This window comes from Branchiostoma floridae, chromosome 6 (assembly GCF_000003815.2).
Source record: "Branchiostoma floridae strain S238N-H82 chromosome 6, Bfl_VNyyK, whole genome shotgun sequence".
Lineage (NCBI taxonomy): Eukaryota > Metazoa > Chordata > Leptocardii > Amphioxiformes > Branchiostomatidae > Branchiostoma > Branchiostoma floridae.
Genome location: NC_049984.1, coordinates 8,548,800 through 8,570,574, shown reverse-complemented (window position 1 = coordinate 8,570,574; position 21,775 = coordinate 8,548,800). Strand labels below are relative to the sequence as shown.

At 40.8% G+C, this 21,775-nt stretch overlaps 2 protein-coding genes across 5 annotated transcripts in view; one reads left to right on the top strand and one right to left on the bottom strand.

Moving 5' to 3' along the window:
* LOC118418448 (pre-mRNA-splicing factor ATP-dependent RNA helicase PRP16-like) overlaps positions 1 to 14,561 on the bottom strand; it is a 21,154-nt gene extending 6,593 nt beyond the window's left edge. The window contains exons 1-15 of one of the 3 annotated variants that reach the window (XM_035824352.1): positions 14,477 to 14,561; positions 10,432 to 10,601; positions 7,890 to 8,052; positions 7,302 to 7,507; positions 6,725 to 6,838; positions 6,196 to 6,373; positions 5,682 to 5,803; positions 5,237 to 5,310; positions 4,661 to 4,816; positions 4,003 to 4,188; positions 3,514 to 3,672; positions 2,958 to 3,113; positions 2,428 to 2,508; positions 2,088 to 2,249; positions 379 to 525 (exon numbers count right to left, since the gene is read on the bottom strand). In XM_035824352.1, the coding sequence (XP_035680245.1) occupies positions 379 to 525; positions 2,088 to 2,249; positions 2,428 to 2,508; positions 2,958 to 3,113; positions 3,514 to 3,672; positions 4,003 to 4,188; positions 4,661 to 4,816; positions 5,237 to 5,310; positions 5,682 to 5,803; positions 6,196 to 6,373; positions 6,725 to 6,838; positions 7,302 to 7,507; positions 7,890 to 8,052; positions 10,432 to 10,601; positions 14,477 to 14,517 (2,115 nt within the window). In that variant the 5' untranslated portion in view covers positions 14,518 to 14,561. Of the gene's footprint in view, positions 1 to 378; positions 526 to 2,087; positions 2,250 to 2,427; positions 2,509 to 2,957; positions 3,114 to 3,513; positions 3,673 to 4,002; positions 4,189 to 4,660; positions 4,817 to 5,236; positions 5,311 to 5,681; positions 5,804 to 6,195; positions 6,374 to 6,724; positions 6,839 to 7,301; positions 7,508 to 7,889; positions 8,053 to 10,431; positions 10,616 to 11,234; positions 11,383 to 14,476 lie in introns of those variants that run through there. The other 2 variants (XM_035824355.1, XM_035824354.1) reach the window with 2 other exon arrangements.
* LOC118418454 (leucine-rich repeat and coiled-coil domain-containing protein 1-like) lies at positions 11,503 to 21,775 on the top strand. Of its 2 annotated transcripts, none has more exons than XM_035824376.1 (20): positions 11,503 to 11,656; positions 12,261 to 12,581; positions 12,864 to 13,081; positions 13,237 to 13,341; positions 13,505 to 13,563; positions 13,749 to 13,904; positions 14,479 to 14,580; positions 15,072 to 15,156; positions 15,372 to 15,513; positions 15,752 to 15,878; positions 16,116 to 16,215; positions 16,675 to 16,793; positions 17,255 to 17,389; positions 17,695 to 17,834; positions 18,147 to 18,263; positions 18,526 to 18,796; positions 19,210 to 19,384; positions 19,556 to 19,833; positions 20,140 to 20,292; positions 20,943 to 21,775. In XM_035824376.1, the coding sequence occupies exons 2-20, from the start codon at positions 12,283 to 12,285 to the stop codon at positions 21,282 to 21,284; spliced, it is 3,123 nt and encodes a 1,040-aa protein (XP_035680269.1). In that variant the 5' UTR covers positions 11,503 to 11,656; positions 12,261 to 12,282; the 3' UTR covers positions 21,285 to 21,775. The 2 variants fall into 2 exon arrangements, with proteins under 2 accessions (XP_035680269.1, XP_035680268.1); XM_035824375.1 differs by having other exon boundaries at positions 11,536 to 11,687.

Below are 21,775 nucleotides of genomic sequence, written 5' to 3'. Positions count from 1 at the left end.
TTAACTATGATGGTGTACTTTCTTGTTGCAGATTTTCACAATAATAAGTGGAACCTGGTTTACTCTTGCTTGCAGTGATTGGCAGCCACCATCGTTTCCTTCCTAGTTATAAGTCAGACAGCTAGTAATTTTTATTCTACATTTTCTTCTTGCAAGAATATTTTTCTTCATATAAGAATTGTCCATGGGCTAATTTTTGGTAGTGTAAGACTGCAGTACCATCCTGGATTACTAGTGGGCACTGCAGTACTGCCGAATTGCAGAATTCCAATGCAGAAATAAATTCCTGACATCCTTCCAGCAAAGACTTATTTTCTGTATCATGCTATCAAGGTCAGACAATGATGATAATGACTACCCCTTTAACTCCATTCATACCTCTCTCAGTAGACCAAAGAGCACGTCCGTGTTGAGTGACCGTTCGTGAGCCTCGTCCATGATGATAGCGCTGTAGTGGTCCAGGTCGGACTCACGCAGGGACTCTCGCAGCAGGATACCGTCGGTCATGTACTTGATGAATGTTTTCTGTGGAAAGGATGCTTTTTTGTTTAAAGTTTCTAATTATTCAAATACATATGTCAGGGTAGAGATTTCCATCTGTCAGAATCACTGATTCTACTGGCAAAAATTGGAGTCTCCGTCGTAATTAGGATGCTGGGAATGCGTTACAGTGGTCTCCCATTTATAAATTCTGTGTTGACAGTTGACAAAGTTCACAAGTTTTGACTGTCTTTTAAGCAAATATCTTAACATTTGAAGACTCTAGTTGGGACTCCAGACTCCACCAGTAGAATTGCCAATTGTACTAGCAGAGATCTTCATTAGCAATTCTGCCAGATTGTGATCTTTACATTGACACATGTCATATTTAGCAAAAGCCTTAAAATGTGCTACATTGTATTTGTAACTGCAAAATACAAGAACTGAGCCATCTTCAAGCAAAAGAAATCAGTTAAAGATCATGATAGACCAGAAAGCATTACCATACCCATGTTTAGAATGTAAAATTTCAAACACTTTTTCAAATCCCATGTACATGCACTAGTAGACTATAGGTCTAAAGGTTCCATTCAGTAGCTGTGGTAGGTTTTGTGAATTACAGTCAAACCTGTCTATAGCGGCCACTCAAGGGACTGGTCAAAATTGGCCACTATAGAGAGGTGGCCACTATAGAGAATATGCTAATTAATTGACCACAAGCAATAAGTTACACATGGTTTTAGTACCCACTGATCTTTATTCACATAATACAGTACTGTACATGTACTGCAATGATTTTTACACTATATGTATTAAGAAAACAAAAGCTATAAAAAGTTTTAAATGTTCTACAGTTGATATTGTCTGAAGAGACCGGTATCGTCATATTTCTTTGATCTTTCGTCTTGTATCCTTTGATACTTCGCCGTCTGTGTGTTCCCTCCCGCGTTCACACGTCAGGTTCGCCCATTATGCTAATGAGGTACTCACAAGAAAAGTCTCGTCATTTTAGACTTATCTCTTAATAAATGTAAGAATAAAATCCACCATAGTCTGAAGTTCATATCATTTTGTCTTGGTAACAATTCATTTAGAAAGTTTTTGTGATGAAAATTAACCTAAGCGATAGTGTATCAGAACGTAACACGCAATTTACCTCCGTAATATTGGTGTCGTCTATTGACCTTATATGACCTCTTTTGTCGGCGGGTATGGGTAGCACCAGTTTACGAAGTTTTGTTTTGAAAATAAATCGAAGAGGTTTTAAATCCGGCGTAGGGTGACGATATGGCAGCTGTATATGACCGAACGCGTGCCGAAACATAGATCAGCGGTCCGCGTGGCCGTAATCGGCAGTGTTTTTGTACCTGCGGGACCGGAAATTGTGTGGCCGTGGCCGCGTTGGACAGGTGGCCGCTTAGCCTATTTCTTAATCATTACGAATCCAAGGGACCGACAAAAAGTGGCCACTATGGGCAGGTGGCCGTTATGCAAAGGTGGCCGCTAATACAGGTTTGACTGTATGTCATTCTTAATATTAAAGCTTTAAAAAATATTAACACCACCAAGCTTTGTAACAAACAAATTCAAAGTTAGTTGGAACTAACCTCTGATGTGACGTCTTCAAATCTGATGGCATATCCGACCTTTTCCCCGAGCTTGTGGTCCATTTCTTCACTGACTCTCTTAGCTACAGACATGGCAGCCACACGACGGGGTTGGGTACAGCCGATCATGCCATAGGTACTGTACCCATCCTCATGTAGGAACTGTGTGTACAGATGACAACACAGAAATTTTATACAGGAAAAGTCTTTTAAACCACAAGATTTCTTGATTGGCAATGAAATCAATTTCAGGAGTATATTAAAGATACAATTTTTGGCTGGTCCATAACAAGAGAGGTTGAAAAATGTGTTTTTACCAAAAGGTTTCTGATACACTCACCTGTGTTAGTTGAGTAGTCTTGCCAGAACCGGTTTCACCAACAATAACTACAATCTGGTTGTCTCTTAGGATGTTAAGGAGCTGGAGGAAGAATGCAGCATATCAAACTTCGTACTTTCTGGTAAGAAATATTCATAAGGCACCAAAGTACTCAAGCTAGTACAATGTAAATCTGTGTGATGAAAATACAAATGCATGATGCTGATAATACATTGACCGTTGTCCCAATGCATTTTAGTTTTACATAATGTTAAACTTTATGTGTTGGATCACTTTGGATGACATCTAAAAGTAAAAGAAAAAAAGAGAGTTCCTATTTACTATCAACCCTATCTTTTGCAAGACCGTACTTTGAAATACAACATTGATTTTCCTAGGCCTGACAACAGACATTCATAATGCGTAAGAATAAAAATCTCATTACACCAATCAAGTAAAGAATGAATAAATGGAACCAAGGCTTTGGTCTGTCATGGTTTGATTGGGATGAGAAGTATCTTTATATAAGGAACATCATTGTTAAATTTTACCTCTTCTCGCACAGCAAAGATAGGCAGGAACTGTCTCTGTTCCTTCATGGATTTCCTCTTGGCAAACTCACTGGTGGCCTCAGACTTGTCTTGCATGTGATCTGCGAAGGTCTGGTTGTGCTTGTAGTCAACATTTCCCTCTGGCCCTGCTGTGTCCTGGGTGAGATATTCAATTTTCAAATATAAGAAAACAATGCTGACAAAGTAGAAACATTGCCAATGGTGACTGTGTCTAATGAGTAGAAGCATACATGTATATGGCTGATAGAGAACTTTCAAACTTGGGGAAGGACAACCCAGGTAAGTGTCTTAGTCACAACACTGGTCTTACTGCCGCCCTCTTACAGGAATGATTTCCTATATGTTATACTATTGGGCACGCCCCTGTGCCACCATGGGAAAAAAAGAAAGGAAGAAAAGTGTACTTATTATAAAGAACATAGCCAGACTGTCTTTAGTCAAACTTAAAGATTTAGCCCAAGAAAGCTTATGTTAAAAGGGCATGCATTTGCTACAAACAGAACAACTCAACAAGGTCAACTCAATCATCTGGTACCTTTTCTTCCTCTTTCTTTACTCCCATGATGTCTCCCATCTTGGTTCCAGCCAGTTCCCACTCCTTCTTCTGGGCCTTCTTTCGTTCCTTCTGTTCTCGATGCTTCCTCACCGTCATGCTGCCCTTCCTCGCAATGATGGCCAGGTCAGAGGTCGCATCCTGCAGTACGACCGGACATTAATGTACAGGACACAATAAACTTGCTTCATGCTCAAAATATTGTTAAGCTCTTCCACAGACCGCAAAAAAAATACTACAAAAATACTTAAGTTTGAAAAAGGTTTTTCAATAACGACCTTCTTACTTTTGGGGTACCTACTGGCTGATCTTCGAGTTACTCTATTACAAATGCTTCGATACTTTGTTGATCTGTGCATGTATTGAAATCTTCCAAAATTTTGGGGATTCATAAAATGCGGTCTTTTCTAAAATAGCGCTGTTGAGTACCCCTTTAAGACTGGAAAATAGAAGTGATCTATGACCCCACACCTTGACAGGTATAACTGGCTCAGGCTGTTTGGTGAAGACCATCCGTCCGTCCAGGAAAGGTGGCACGATGTTGTGGACCAACAGATGAACCTTGCGCTGACTCTCCTCCTCAAAGTCCTCGTCAAACTCGGTACGTTGTACCACACCACTCCGCAACATGCGGGACATCTCCCATCTTTCATTGTCCTAGACAAGACAGATTTGCAAATAACAGCAATAGACTCATCCCGTAGCCCTACCCACCTCTGTCAAAATGTAAATATGTAAAATAAAGGCATAGATAAGCAAATATTTGCCGGACATACAGCCAGTCTCTCACTAGTTGCCATGCAATCATTGACTGAACTGCTGATTGTGATGGACAGTCAGGACGGTTTTTACACCCTCTGTGTAAATCTTTTTCATGTAACAAATTTTGACAGAATTACTGATATATCCTCACAAAGCCATCAAGAACAGAAGATACAGGTAGGTACTCATTGTCACCTGAGTCAAGTGAGAAAATAGGTACCTTTCACAAAGGGCACAACTTTGGGGCATGCGAGAGATTTGAAGCCAGAACATTTACATCTTAAGTCAATAGCCCTATCCATAACACTACCTCGCCATCTTGTAATCTTAAAAATTAAAATGCTAAAGATTTATCCCATATCCTTACCTCATTGATTTGTTTCTTCTGTGCTGATATCCTCTTCACCACCTGCTTGGCAATCTTCTCTTCCTTCTTCTTGACATACTCCTCAGACATGCCTGACAGGGGGTTGTTCTGCTCATCATAACCTTCATCCATGCCGTACCAGTCACGGTCTAGTTGCTAGTGACAGCAAAGAAAAAGTCTGTTAATTTCTGTATTAGTTGTAGCTATCTCAATTAGTTATTATAAATGTGAGTTCTAAATAATCTTAACTGCAACCTCGTCATGGAGCTTGCCAGGCCCGTCAGCTGTCAATGGACTATATACAAATTTAACTACTTTCAGGAAGGGGGTGTCCGCCTGTAATGTGTACTTGAAAAGGCTGCATGGGGCCTACAATTTCCATGTTTCTTTGAGACTTCAATAACTAGGTACATAGGAAATTTCATACAAATCCATGAAGAGTTATACATGTAGGTGCAAATACACATAACCAAAAAACAATAGCACCAACAGAGGTGAACCTTTTTCCCTGAGGTGAAAAGTACATTTCTACTACAAGGAGTACAAAGCAGAAGTAATAAAGGTGTGCTTAAGTACCCTTTGCTCTTCTATCCACTGCATGCGCTCTTCCTCTGATGCAAAGGAAATTTCTTCTTCATTTTTGCCCTCTCCTGAAGAGACAAAATTGGAGACATCAATGTCTCAATGGCGTAATTCATGTAATACTTCATATAGATAATCATAATGACAAAGTCATTGAATTTATCAAGTTTTTATCTTCAGCATTGATAGATAACTAAGTATCTTAGATGTTTCTGATTAGGGTACTAAAAAATTAGGATCAACAGGTAGGGATACTTTAGATTTTGGCTAAAGTGATCCTACAAATACAGTTTAACCATGTAAAACTAAAATCCATCAGGACACTGGTATCTATAACATCAATTTCAATTGTATAGAGTTTTGCCTGTGTCAGTCGGATTATTGGAAACACATTTCTTCCTGGGCCTTATTGTTTTCTAGGCATCTTTGAAAGGTTTACCTCTTCCTTTAGATATTCTTGGAGTAATGCCGATGTGTCTCCTGTCATCAGCCCAGTCATTGTACTTGTGTGTAGGGGTGAAGAGTGGCGTCTCATCTACTGACTTTTTGTTGGGAGCTTTTCTGTAATGTGGATCAAATTGCTGGTTATGTCCATTACATATACATACATGTACATAGACGTAAGTCTTCATCTGTAACAATTCCATTTATAATGAAGGAAATGCATCAAATGCAAGACTACATTGTACATTGAAGAAAAAAGTAGACACATACAATGATACACAATGTCAATTAATATTGCATACATGTCAACAAGGCTAGTTTCCAAACTTAAGACAGTTTCTTTATCTAGCAACAGCTTCCATTGTCTGAAAAAAATGTCAGAAAAAGGTTCATTATCATTTCAGAAAAATACAGCCAAAAAAAGCCTCAGCATAACTCTTTCACTATAATAATATACAGGAGTGCTACATTTAAACTTGTGAAAAAGAAGAACAAAGAACATCCATTACCTTCTCTCACTATAATCACCATCCCTAGTGGACCTGTGGCTGCGCTCGCTGCGTACGCTACGGTCGCCGTCCCGTGATCCCGTGGACGGGGTGGGCAGGTCCCAGGATGAGTTTCTTGATGGCGTTGACCTGAGGTCTTCATCGTCTTCCCAGTTGGACCTAGATGGTGTTTCTGCACCTGGACAGAAGATTTTGAATTTATTTGCATAACTGGTGGCAGAATGTGCATGGTAACTTAAAGGAACAGGGCTTCAAACTGCAAATACAGCACACTTCTCCATAACATTTTCATCCATATTGACATTTTCAACTAATTTTCAGCATATTTGTGCAATTTTCTTCACACTTCCAGCAATCAACATAAAAAACAACAACACAAAAGATAGCAGCAAAGTCCCCTACTTTCATTAGATTACCGAAAAGTAAGCAGCTAGAAAAAATGTTTTCACAAAACAACAAAATCTCATTCATACTCCCTTACCCAGATACAACACAATAAGCACAGCTATGAGGACAGAGGTGTATGTACCTTTTGGTCTGTATCTGGGAGTACCAGGTTCATCTTTCCAACTCTTGCTGCTCCGCTCAGACCAGTCTCTCCGACTTCGTTCTGACCCTCTCTCTGATCTCCTGTCTCGATCACCTGTACAGGACAAAATGTTACAGCACAGGTGAGAAGGGCAGGCATACTTTTCCCACATTCAAGGTACAACTACATCATGTGCTATACAAGATTTGATAGGAAAAACTTACACCATAAGAATTTTACAAGACCAAGGAAAATTGATGATGATAAATTACCATTTCGAAAAAAAAGAGCTGGTAGGCAGAGGTTCTCTTATATTTTTCTGAATTCTGCCCAGCTGATTCAACAAATATGGTCACAACTACTGCAAGCTATCAACATAAAAGGGACCTATGTTGGGTGGGTCTGTTTACAACAGAAATGTGGAGAACTTGTTGAAAAGCAAATTTACAATCTTTCATCACTTAGGGTAACTGGAAACATTACATTTTTTTCATTGGCTATCACCTAAATGGGCACAGAATTGCTTAGACAATCTAACTACATAACATGTACCAAAAGAAGCATTTGGCACATTTACCCCTATATCTATCTCTATTCCTATCTTTGTCTCTGTCTCTGTCTCTATCCCGATCTCTTCTTCTTTCCTTTTCTTCCTTGGATGAAGCGTAGACCCCATGTTTTCTGTCTTCCCTTTCTTTCTGTCTTTTCTGCAGTTTTTCTCTCACTTCTTCACTGACACCCCCAGGATGGGAGGGGGTCTCCACTCTAGCTGGACGATAATGTCTGGAGGGGCAACAAGAAATAACAACACATGACTGACTTGCTAAAATATGATATACAATTACATCTGTATATATAATATCCTAGTTAGATGTGATATACTTTGTTTATTTTCAAAAGAAATTAGCTATCTTTGCACTATGCTACAGAATCATGCTTGCATTATTTGACAGCAAAAGCCTGTCAATTATGCCCATAACTTTTTATTGAAAACGGCAACATCCTATTTATAACTTTGGGCTTACGAAAAACCATAATCAATTTGTATACTGCTGTTCTTTGAGTTCATTTTGTACATATGGACGCTTCTTATATCACATGCATAAAAGTGTTATAATTATATGTATTTCAGTGTATGGGCAATCAAAGCCACTCAGACACCCACCTATCTTTTCTTGAGCCAAAACTTTGCCTGTCCTCTTTTTCGTCTTCTATATCTTCCTCGTCCCAGTCATCATTATAAGACGATGCCTTTGATCTCTTCGGTGTCTTCCCTTCTTCACTCTCCTCCTTCTCCTTTCTCTTCTGAGCCGCTAACTTGTCTAGGCCTAGAAGAAGGAATGTGAAAGGTATAGTACCACGAAAAGCACACGTACGCATACAGGTCCAAAATATGGGAACATCAATGTACCAGTACTGTACCTGGATATACGTACACCCTAGTACATGTATATAACTTTTGGACTGTACCTGTATACCCGTATATACATTAAGGTACACATCCCTAGATATAAATGATCACTTGTACTGTAAATCTTACATGCACAGCCAAGCCTGAATAAACATTCTGTTATTGATAATTGTATATTCATGTTTCTACCATCATTAAAGACCACATGTACACAGACAGCTTACTTAACTGTTTTACATGTCAAACAGTTCAGGTACAGGTACATCTCCAAACTTATATGTAAACCTCTGTACCAGTATTGGGCCAAAGTACATGTACCTATAAGGCCTAGGAAAAAAATGTTGTGTTTCCTGTTTCCCTACCTACCCTAGAAAAACCTGCCGACCCTAGACTTTTTTGGGGGTGGGCAGAGGAGTCACAGTTTCCAGTTAGAATTTTTATTGAGCCTGCTTCCTATTGAAGCAAAAACACTGCTTGTCCTATATAATGAAGAATAAATGTATCTATTGTGCACAAAATTAAAGTTTGCATTAAAAGAGAAGTGTCCTCATGCACTTCAGTTTACTTTGTTCGACTGTATTGTAATATGTATCACTAGAGATTTGGCCAGCCAAAAAAAAATTACAAGAAAAAAAAGAAGATAATCCCTACCTAGGGACCGTACGGCATTTAGCGAGGGGGGAGGGCCGGTCGCCAGAGGGGAAAGGGCCTAGCAAAAAAATATTTTGCCAGGGGGAGGGCCTAGCAAAAAAATTTTGACTTGGGGGGAGGGCCAAGCAAAAAAAAAATAGCTTAGTCTACCAGCAAAATTTGTCCCTTAAAATCCAAGAAACGGCGTTTCAGAGGGTCAAGATTTCAAAATTTTTCTGGACCTCCGCAAGGGATCGCCAAAGGTTGGCACTCGGGACACAGTGAAAATGCGATAGGGGAGGGGGCGGGTCTTATGCATTGCCCTCGAAAAACTTTTTCACTTACAGAAATGTTATCAAACTCTAGATTAGTCTGCCAGCAAAATTTACCCCTGTCCTGTTGCCCTCAAAATGTAAGAATTTCGAAATGGCGTTTCAGAGCTCGAGGGTAAGATTTGCAAATTTCCCTGGATCCCTTTTGACGTGACCGGCCTCGCGCCTTTGGTAGCCGACATCATGATAATGTGTTCGGGGGGATTTAATTTTGTATTTCTAAATTGAAATTCCATGAAAGTTAGCTTTGTTTGTCAGCAAAATATTTCCCTCAAACTGAAGGAAATAGCTTCAAGGGTCAAGATTTCAAAATTTCCCCGGACCTACCTTGCGATTCTTCGTGCCTTTGGCGTCAGACATGCCGGTGTTGGAAACGTCGTTCTCAAAAACTTGAAACCCTCGTATTTTTTTTCCATAGAAATATCATTTAACCAGCAAATTTTCCCATAAAAAAGCAATGCAGGAAATCGTGGCAAAAAAGTTTGGCATTTTTAAAAGATCTCCTGCAAGTCGCCGGCGCATAGAGCTAGAGAGGCGCCGGTCTACCCCGCCGTGGGAAAATCAGCGTCATGCGTCGGCGCCCCCCTCCCCACTACAGTTTTGGTTAGTCCAACCGCGTTGTCATTTTGGTATTCATTTTTTCCCCGATTTACCGTAAGTTATTACCACCACAGAACCAGGAAAAAGTTAAAAATACAATGTATATGTACATGTACATTGAAAATGGTTTCCGTCAAGCCGCTCAGGCCCGCGAGCTTGCAATACATAAATTATGGGGGCGGGGCGCGCACTGCTTCGTGGCGCAAATCTACTAGAAATCCAGATACAAATGCTTTTTAGGTGTTGTTTTGATATCAAAGCAATGAAATAGCTTCTATAAAGCAAATATTTATGCCTCCATGAAGCAGATATTTCTCCTTCTATTATTAAGCAGATATTTTGAGCCATTCTGTTTTCCTTTTTTTTTTTACTAGGGACGAGAGATCTGCTTCGCGATGAAAATCATGAAAAAGTAGGACCAAGGACGCAAAGCACATTTCCAAATGGGAGCGCATGTTTTATTGGCGTCTTGAATATTTTTTCAAAGTTGATAGGAGGGGGGAGGGCCTAGCAAAAAAATATTTTGCCAGGGGGAGGGCCTAGCAAAAAAATTTTTACCTGGGGGGAGGGCCTAGCAAAAATTTTTTGACCCGACCCTCTGGCGACCGGCCCTCCCCCCTCACTAAACACAGTACGGTCCCCTACCGACCCTAATTTTTTCAGGACTGAAACAGGAAACACAACATTTTTTTTCCTAGGCCTAACTCATGTTACAATTGGGTACACATCCCTACCTAGAAGTGAAGTCCTGGGTGCGGGTGCTTTGAAGGTGTGTTTGTCATCTGTTGTGGAAGGACCTTTTTTGATGATGAGGCCTCCGACCTCCTTGCCATCGGAACCCTCCAAACGATGAAGGGATGGGTCATCATCGAAGTCCATCGTTGATGATGCTTTGTTACAAATGCTGAGGATTATATAAAAGGAAATGAATATGATAATCAGCACCTTTGTTGTTACATACATCTGGAAAAAGGTTCACCTCCAACGGGAGTACTGTTTTGGTTTGTTCATTCATGTCGGTTGGCACCTATACTCAGATGAAGATCCTTTTGATTTGTTTTTCTGAATTTTGGTGTGTGAGTAGTTATTGAGATTCTAAAGAAACACGGGAATTTTTGGCCACTATTGCTGCTTTCCAAGTACTACAATATGATCAACATCCCTTCATGTAGTCAGTAGTGTGACATACTCCTGGAGAGCTTGTCAGCCAAGGCAAGGAATTTATGTCCCCTTTGTTATGGGAGCATTTGGGAAGAGAGGAAGATTAGCTGATGACTGAGGGCAGAGGGGCCCAGAAGAGAAGGGGTCAATGGGATCATCACTAACGTCTGTAATGGATAGTGCTTTAGCATGGGAAAATTACGTTTTACGTATTCCACGGAGTATGACACCTTCGATTTCTTGTTGTGGTGTGTTGCACTGCATGCGACATATCGCCCCCCTCCCCACGGCACCCGATATAATGGCCACTCAAAAATTATACCATAACGTTGAAAACGCACAAAGATGTGAACGAAAATGTATTCACGACACTAACCTAGTTCGTCAGTTGTTGATGAGATACAGATATACTGCAAACTTGCGCTAAATATTCAGAAAATCACAAAAATATTGCGAAAGATTTGCGTTCCGGTGACGATTTGTGTTGCATTCTGGGTAATAGCTACAATTATTCCATTGTGAGCGAAGGGGCGTCATCTTTGAATTATATGTTATCTGATTGACTTTTATCCACAAAAATAACAAAAATATACCTTAGCATGATATATTGTCATATAGATTTAATATAAAATTGATAGTTTGCGTTCCAATTTTGCGTATAAACTGTGCAAAACAACTTTTCAACTCCCCCTTTTCTTACGTGTGATAGTCCTAATGCGGAAGCGCTAGATTTGAGTTCCATCGGTTGGGATGTCCGTGATCACAATTTTGTGCCAAGACGTCTAGGAGATAAGACAGGTCAACCAGTTCCTTTTACTTCTTTTTCCAGGTACTTTTGTTGTTTGACTGCATAAGCGCCCACACAGGCTAACCTCTGTATGTGGCTTTTTCTTGAAAATCATATCGAAGACCGCCATGGCGGGATGGGATAACCGTTCAACTTCAAGCCATCATGCATGATAACAAAATGTTGGTTGTTCTTTCTCACCTTGTACTTGTTACCTCCGGGAAGCAGTTTTAACTTCTACAGGAGATATTGTTTTGGATTGTCTTTGTGTGTTCGTACCAGTAACTCAGAATCCTATAATTTGATGGAGTGGTGACTGGATGTTGGCCCCTTATCACTATTGTATCAGCTTTTTCTGGTACTTCAGTATTTCAGGCCACAGCCCCTTGCTGATAGCAGAGTGGTAGATAGACTAGTATTTTATTCAACATTACATGTAGTCCGTAGCCAGCTGGGACAGGCAGGTCTGTCGATACATCCAAGGTCAATGACCAAGTTGTCAATAGTGGCAAAAAATTCCTATCGACATGAACATCCTGTCACTAGCTTTGGCCAAATGGTACTCAATACTAGTCAGAAATTTATCACTGTTTTTATATGTTTCCTATCAAACAGCCTCGCATTAGGCCAGAGTGGCATGGCACATCCTACCCGCGATGTCCCAGGACCAGGCGCTACAACTGAACTCTGTCTGATAGATGCCAACATCAGCAGTCTCCGCAATGTTCCACTGTCCCAGTCCATACAAGTTCTCAACCTCCACTGTAACCAGATATCGCAAATAGAGAACATACAGCACCTGGTTAACCTAAGGCACCTGGATCTGTCGTCCAATCAGATCGTGAGAATTGAAGGGCTCGGTTCATTGGTCAACTTGAGGACTTTAAATTTGGCTTGTAATCTTATTAGGGTGGTTGACGGACTGCAAGGGCTTAGGTAAGTACAACCATGTCAATATTATCAGGGGGATTTCTAGAGATATATCACATGAGGTGCAAGAGAGATAATGTTATAATCATTTCTAAAGTAAATCTTTATTTTTGTGGTGGAAGTAACTTTTCAGTTAGAAAAGAAGTAAAAGAATGTATCCATTTGTGTGTTAGTCTGTTCAAATACATTACCAACTACATCACATTGGTGTTTTGGTATTGTGGACCTGTACCTAAATGATTTTCACAGTACAACTCTTCCCTTCTTAACATCATCTTTTTTTCTCAGGTCTTTGTCTAGGATCAACATATCGTACAACCAGGTGGAAGACATCTCAGGGTTCAGGCAGCTCAGTGGGAGTGGCTACAGACTGAGTCATGTGGAACTCCATGGCAACCAACTAACATCCATCAATCATGTGGTGCAATGCCTTATGGGATGTACTCATCTCACAGACCTCACGTTGATGCATGATGGGAAAGGCAATCCTGTTTGTTCTGCTCCAGGTATGAACTTGGGATAGTCTCATGAATGTAAACAGTCAAGTTGTCAAAATAACTCAAATAGACAACATGAAAACTTTGGAAACTTTATTTGGTTGATCATATCTGTGTGCATACTTCATTCATTATATTATACACTTTTTCACCATTATTTGCAGACTACCGTGAGACAGTGCTGAGTCTAGTCCCGCAGGTACAAGTGTTAGATGGCAGGGACAGAGGAGGCAGGCCAGCAGCGAGGGAAGCTCTTACTGACATTCCAGGTAACTATTGATATTGTATTTGTAAGGTGCAGTGTGTATTCACTAACTTGATGCATCTGATCTATAACTGCATCTATTTTATTTAAGGAGGTTAAAACCTAGCCTTGATTTTAGTATACTGAGCAAGGCTCCCTCATGTGACAATCTTCTGTAAATTCTGCAGGTCTTGAAGAGTACCTGGAATACTTGTTATCATCAGATACAACATTTGATGAAGAAAAGGTAGGTTCTCTCAACAGTTGGTCCCCAATGTTTATTTTTTGAACACATGCTTGTACAAAAGATTGTGTTTTTTTGCAATGAACTGATTATGATGAATACAATTCAACATCTAAAAGTTGATAGGAAGCTTTGTTGTAAGGATTAGAATGATGACACTAATGATATGAATGATTCCTCCACCTCAGGACCTGGGTCCCCTTGAAGCAGCCTTCCCCAGGATAGAAGCAGCTCTGCAGCAGTTCCGCCGCCGACCGGTCACCACTCCGGAGGTCACCACAACAAGCACTGATGTGGACGTGTCACCTGTCCAAAGGGCAGGTGGACAGGCATCTGAGCCAAGGGTCAGCAGGCATCTATTCCACATAACTGTAACATAGTGCTGCTATATCTTGTGCACTATTCAACGTTCAATTTTGTCCACTTTGTGTATTACGTAGAAATACGTTCTCATGAGGAATAAAGAATCATGAAAGTTTGCCCCCCCCCCATCATGTCTGCATCAAAAACAAGTTTTTGTGCAGGGATGGAAAAGAATTAACATTTCAAACTCTTAACAGCAGGTGTCCAGTGGATATCACTCATGACATAATCTGTATGCAATGTTTTCATTACCTTTGTCTAAATTGAAGAAATGCATATGATTTGCAAACTACTTGGGCCACTTATTGAGGAAATTCGCAGAGTCAATGTCCTTGAAGTGGATCACACTAGAAGTAGAAAGACCTGCTCTGATTTGTTCTTTGTACTATGTGAAAGAGCATATATTTTTTCTCATGGGTTAAACTTTTGGCTCTATTCATACCTTTTTAAGGAAAATGGCATTTTGAAGAGGCCAAACAACATTGGGTAGCACTACTGTGGTAACCTTTATGTGGCAAAAGTTCATGAAATCAAAAATTGTCCTCAAACTTACAGGCAAAAGTGACAGGGAGAGGTCGTCTGTCCGTGGACCATGAGGTCAGGCTAGAGACACTGGAGCATCAGCTGGCACATCTCATGTATGCAGGGAAAACACAGGTAAATCTGCAACTGTGTGTCAGAAGTGTTAAGCAGAATGACTATTCATATGGTTAGATTCTTTACTATTGAGTACTAGTATTGTGAATGTAATTACCACCATTATTTAGGATAGGTCAAGGCAAAGGTCCCTGCAATCTGGGTTGTTGTCAACTGTGTCTAGGGCATGGTATAGGAAGACGACACCCATTCCTTTCCTTCCATCGCCTTTTACCTCCCAACTAAATACCAATTTTTACATCTGTGTGGAGTAAGGAAAGTGGTGTAAAATGCTTTTCCTAATGACAGAATATATGGCCATGAATGCCAGGAATTGAACCTGTGACCTCTCCATCTCGTGTCTCTTTTAATGCCACTCAGTTATTTCATTCTGCAATTTACAGACATCTTATAATGCATAGTTTATTTTATAAAAAGTAAGAACTGAGTAGGATTATATCTTTGATTCCAAAGCACAGAATTTTTATTTATTTATATATATTCTGTTTTAGCCCAGAAAAACAAGTTCCTCTTCACCACAAGAAAGGCAGGATTCCACTCAAGAAAGAAGACCTACCAGACAGCCTGCTAAAAGAGGTATGTATGTAAATGCATGCTAAAGACCTTCTGAAAATATAGCTTGCAATTGGTTTATCCTCTTCTGTAAGCTTTTTAGTTACTTTTTGTTTTGATTACTCTTACATTACACCATAAGTTTTCATTGTTTACAGACATAATTTCTGAAATTATCATTGATATGTATTGGTAGTTCTATTCATTTATATTGTTTTTAATGTTGAACATTTTCTTAGATGTGGACCATACTGATGAGAGTGACACAGAAGCTGGTCCAGGCAGGAGGAGGAAGGAGAGGAAGATGAAGACAGCAGGACGAAGCACAGCAACATCCAGGAGGAGGGAGGAGCTTGCAAGGCAGCAAAAGGGGCAGACCAGGTGCTGATAAAAACTCTCTTAGACTGGCACAAGAGTCAAAATGTCAATTTGTTTAAACTCTCATCCAGAACATGTCGAGTATACAATCCCTATAAGCACATAACTCTATGAAAACATGTAGATAAGGAACATTAGATAAGAAGCATTTGTCTTTAGTTAGAACCTTCACAATTTCTGTAGATTGCTTTTGGATAGATGACAGCATGTTTAGGCCTGGTGTTGTCTGATTTTCTTACAGTGAGGAACAAAGAAAAGGAGGAACCAGCACATCCAGCCCTCCCTCTGACACCAGCCGACCAACAGCTGTGGCTGTGTCAATGAGAGCACCTCATCCCCGGGACGTGGAGTCAGACAAACAGTTTCTGGTGAGTCAAGAGAAAATGTCTTGAACACTTACATTTATGCCCAGAAACAAATGGGGTTACTGGTTCAATGGTCTAATGAGTAAAATGTTCACATTGCATTATGTAGGTCATGAGATCAAGTCATACCAAAGTACATACTACTTAAATGTCCATCTAACGTGAAAGCAGTGAAATAGGATACTGGGTAGAGTTGAAAGTATGGTCTGGCTTGTTAATTCTCTTTGACTATTTTTGCAGGAGCTGATGAGGGAACTTGACAGTGAGAGAGAGAGGAGATGGAAGGCTGAACAGGCAGCCAAGAGACTGGCCGACCAGGTCAAAACGCTACAGGAAAAAGGTCTGCCTTGTTACAAGTAGTCTAAAAACCCCTTGGATGTCCAATGAGTACATTTATTTCACCAGGCTTTGGTTTACGACTCAAAATGTGTACATTTAGGAGATTGAAACATAAAATTTGATGTCAATCAGGAATCATTACATCATTCTTCTACACAGCACTTAGCCCCCATCCTATAGAATATACCTTAGGGAGGTTTTGCTAAACTGTGCTGAAATTTCACTTTTACAGACATGGCCTGTAACCATCTGTCATCCAATCAGAGAAACAGCTTTACGTAGGCTGTTCTGTGATTGGCTAGATTGGCTGGTTAGAAGCCACAACCATAAAAGTGGAAACCTAAGCCCAGTTTAGCAGAGCCTCTTTAAGGTGTATTTATAGACCGCAGGTGAGGCTTTGCATAGGGGAATGCTGAGGATCAAATCTCAATTTGACCCTCCCCACACACGCCCACTCCAGGTTCAGAAGAGCAGGAGCTCCAGGCGGTTGCTCTCCAGGCCACCTCCAGGCTGAAGCAGGCCCTGATGAATGAACGGGAGACCAGGGGGAAGCTTCAGGATCAGCTAGACGCTCTGAAGGTATTCCCTTAATATTGAGATTTACCGCATTTGTGGAAGGATGGACACAACAGGTGACTATTACCCTTATGTGTTTGTAAGTGACATTATGACAAAAATAAATTTTATCAAACCAACATGGAAAGAGATGGGACCAAACCAAATTTTCATCTGAACAAGGCAGATGGAGTGAGCCAAAAATTTGGTAAGTCTCAAGTTTATTTTTTTTCATAAACACCTTTTCCTGATGTCACCCCATAGACCAGACAGTTTGATCCATTTCCGCTGGGATTCGGACCTCTACATTTTTAAATAAGTGTGTTGGGTTCATTAAGATGATCAAAGTGTGGCTCTCCTAAAAAAGATGGGCCCTCCATCTGAGAGAATGTGCCTAACCGAAGCTAGGTACTCAATTCCACCTTTTCACCTCATTTGAAGACTTGAAATTTGTAACTTTACTGGACCTCTGTCTTGTCCAATAGGAACAGTTTGGAGGAACTGTAAAGAAACTTGGAACAGCAGAGAAAGCAGAGGAGGACCAGAGACGAGCACTACAGGCCATGGAGGAGACAGCTGCAAGGAGGGAGACAGACAGACTGCAGCAGCTGGCTCATGAGGTTGGTAATTAGACTCTTTTCACACCAGAATTGGCAGGGAAAAAGACATGTATCCTTAAGTTTTCTCAGTGTTGTTGATATAGAACATTTTACCTATTTTCACAAGTTTTCTGGAGAGATGGAATGTTTGATATCTTTGAAACTTGCTTGCAAAATTTCATTGATAAATGTAACTCCCCTGTCCTACAGCTGACGAGTTGTGGCCATATTTGTATAAACACTTTTTGTAGATCGCCAAAAAGTCAACAAATTGAAGTCAATAATCTTTCTTAAATCTTGTTATTTGTTGCTACCTGCTACTGCAGGCTAAGAAGACACAGGAGGCTCAGATGAAAGCATCTGCCTCCCAGAGGGAGCTGGACCTGGTACGACACTCCCTACAGCAGCACAAGGACCAGATCCAGGCACTACAGGCACTCCTCGCAGAACGGGAGCAGGATCACAGGTTTCTATCTCATTTTGTTAATTTGTTTTGCATAACTGATAAACCATCAGTTTTATACCATTCAAGCTGCATAAGACAAGCAAAGTTTGATTCACCCACACCATGAAGGAACCCTACTCTAACAAGACTACGTAATACCACCCTTACCAAATAATTTGGACAACCAACATTTTTGTGACTAAGAAAGATATAGACTAGTTGTAATAATTTGTGATTGCTTCTAAGTATTTCATTGTTAGCAAATGATGCACATATCTTAAACAGGATTTGATGTCTCTTAAACTACCATGTTTGCCACAACTGTCATTGCAGGAAGGAACTTGCTGGTCGCTTTTCCATGAACAGTAAGGAATTCCAAGAGGTGCTTGCTAGAGAAGTTGCAAAAGAAGAAAGGAGGCACTCCCAGGAGCTTAAATCTCAACAGCAAAGGTGGGGGAAAACAAGGCTGTCTCTTGTCTGTCTGTTGGTGACCGACTACTAACATGAACTTAAGGCCACAAAAAAAAACTTGTTGGCTTTAATACAATGCCGTTTTAACTCTTCTTGCAATGTTTAAGGTTTCTATTTTGAAAATTTAGGCATCTTGGGTTTTCTAACCATCTTGTCCTCATTCACACTCATTTAGGTTAAAAAATGTGGGCACGTCTTTTTACTAGTCTAGCTTTCATACAATGTTCTTATTTCTTATCAGAATTGAAACCCTGACCAAGCAGTACGCAGATCTGGAGGATGAGTTCAGAATGGCCTTACAGATAGAAGCCAGCAGGTTCAGGGAAGTCCAGGAGGCTTTTGAGAACGCCACAGGGGAGGCCTCCAGGTACAGGGCAGCCATGGTGTCAGCTCAGGACAAGGAGAAGAAAGTGTCAACAATGGTGCAGGAGCTGACAGCCATGGTGAAGGAACAGAAGGGAAGGATAACAGAGCTGTCAAAGTCACGACAGGAGGCACTAAGGGACCTCAGGGTCAGTATATCTCATTCTTCACCTTACCCCATCTCATTTTGAGGGTCGAGGACTATGATACATGTAGCTTCCAGCACCAGCCTCTTTCACTCTGTACTGTCCTTAGCTCTTTGCATACCTGGACTGTGATAATGCTTAGTACTTCTGTTCCAGGGCCAATTTGAATTTCACACTATCCCAAAGGCTTCCATCAGATAGTTTAAAAGATGCTGTATTAGCTGTTGCTTAAATGGAAGGATTTTGGATAGGATGAACATTCAAAGCTTTTCTTGGGGTGTTTCTAAGGGTACAGTCTGTATTTTCACAATTTAAACCTCCCAGATTTGCATTCACTGGCGGAAGGAATTTGTGACAGTCAATGGAACTTGCCGTAGCATCTTAAGGCTAGACATGTGGGTTTTATCTCCTTGTAGGAACGTAACCAGACTCTTGAGACCCAGCTGGAGGAGGCCAGGAGGAGGCTGCCGGCCGTGGAGGTGATGAGACAGGACAAGGTCAGGCTGCAGTCTCAGCTGACTGCACAGGAGTCGATCATCGAGGGTCTCAGGGCAGAGAAGAAACTCTGGAGCCAGGAACTCGCACAGCAAGGTCAGAAACACAAAATGCAGAAAATACATTTCAGGGTTGGTAAGACAAGTCATTAATCAGACTACGTGAAAGAGGCTACTACAAGATTCACCCGTGTTTCAGTCTGTTTATTTGTCTGTGTTCTGTGTTATACACACAACACATTATATGGTTAATGTCATGTATTTGCAGGAGCTTCCCTTGCCCAGGATAGAGGACGTCTGGAGGCCAAAATAGAAGCTCTGACAGCAGAAGTCAGTCTCCTTAAGAAACAGAACGAGAGAGACAATGATGCCCTTAAGATCAAGACAAAGATGTTGGAGGACCAGACAGACACTATCAGGAAGCTGAAGGAGGGATTGGGAGAGAGGGATGAGGAGGTCAAGAAGGCAAGAGAGGAGGCGCTGAAAGTACAGAGGGATCTGGAGAGCAGGTTAACAGAGGAGACAACACATTCTCAAGACCTACAGGTAAAAACTATGAAATATGGATAATTCAAAAGTTAATATGCACACTACATTCTGGGACAGTGCTGACTATAACATGTCGATGGAAATACGTTTCAAAAAGTTCAGTTGTTTGTATGTCTTGACATTGAATTAAGAGACACTTGTTCACAACCATAGCTTTATTTCACCTTCCTCATCAGGGCAGTTCTGAGTGCTTCACATTGTACTGCAAAGCTGTGGTTGTGAAAAAAGAGTCTCTGAATTCAGTGACTTGCCAACCTGATGGAACTATTCACAGATGTCCTGACATTGTTTGCCCCTCCCCAGGAGAAGGTTGGGCAGCTGACTGAGCGGAAGGAGCAGCTGAAGCAGCAGCTGTCCGACACACAGGAGGAGCTGGAGGAGAACAGGAAGGCGCTGAACGTGCTGGACAGGAAATGGAGGGACAAGGGACAGCTCATCGGCACACTGGAGACTCAGGTAAAGCAGAACCCTCTGCTACATGCCGTACCATTGGAAAAACACTTTATACACATTTCTTTACAAGACTCAGGGGAAAATGAGGACCTTGCTTTGGTTAGGTACATCCTCTTGGAATGGCTATTAAGTGTAGGCCCCATGGTTAAGGAGAGCAAAAACTCAAGCTAAAGAACCCACCACAGTTGTCAAAAAGAGTAGAGGTCCCTAATTCCTGTCGTGATTGTATCAAATCTTTCAGTCCAGTCTTACACAGCTTATACTTACTGTACAACACTGGTGTAATACCCCTAAAGTCAGTTTCCCAAGTGGGCAAAACAGGCAAACAAACAAACAGACTGTTAATGTTTCAAAGCTGTATTTCAAATAATTAAGAAATCAACACAGATTTCAAAAATGAGTTTTGGTACTGTAAATGCATTTAAGTTTGCGGGGATTTGATTTTCGCGGTAGCAGGGAAAAGGACTTTTTGTGATGGTTTTAAGTTTGCAGTAGCACCATGCACTGTAGTCTCTTACTGCCATGGAAACCACTGCGAAAGTTTCTGCATTTACAGTATGTAAATAGCTTAAATATAATTATAGAAGTGTTCTACACTCCTGTCCGAGTAGTGATTCATTTGTAGACAGTTCACAGTGCAATCTAAACTGCAGGTCAGACAAGCCAAGGAAAACTTTGATGCCAAAGAAAAGAAGCTTCAGGAGGAGAGAAAACGGGCAATGGAGGCAGAAAAGGAAGCCCTGGAGAGACTAAGGAGGGCGGATGATGCCTTCAGAAAACAGCTGGAGGCCAAAGTTGCAGCCCATGAAGACGACCTAGAGAGGGCTGTACAGGAAAAACAGGAGGAGATAGATAGAGCAAATCAGAGGGTGTTACAAGTAGAACAAGAAATGAGGGAGTTGTTGAGAGAGACAGAGAACAACAAGAAAATGACTGAAGAAAGGGTGAAGAAACTCAACAAGGCTTTTTATGAGTTACAACAGGGTTTGACATAACAGTTCTGATTCTTCCGTGCCAAATATTTCCTATGAACATGATGTGCTCTGCCAAACTTTTGTTGCTGTGGCAATCAGAGAATCAGCTACATGTTTCTTAAGTTAAAGCTCATTTTCAGCTGGTGAGAGGCCATGCCCTCAACAGTGTGGAAACTTCAGTGTTATTTAGCACAGCCACCTCAAGGTATATAATATAGGCTGTGCACAACGCTCTGCATGTGAGAATGTGTGAGGGCAGTACCAGTGTAACACTGAGCAAACATTGTCCTTTACTGCTTTTCTGTAATATATGCATGTATTAGGCATTGATAAATGGAAACTACAATGTACATGTATTTTGTACCAGGGTCGGCTTTTCAGTCACCTCTTGTAATCTATTATTTGTCTTACAAATGTTTTAATTTTAAATGATGCTTGTACAAGTTGTACAGTACTACAAAATGCAAACAGAGTGGTTGTATTCAAAATAAATTCTAATCTCAGGATATGTA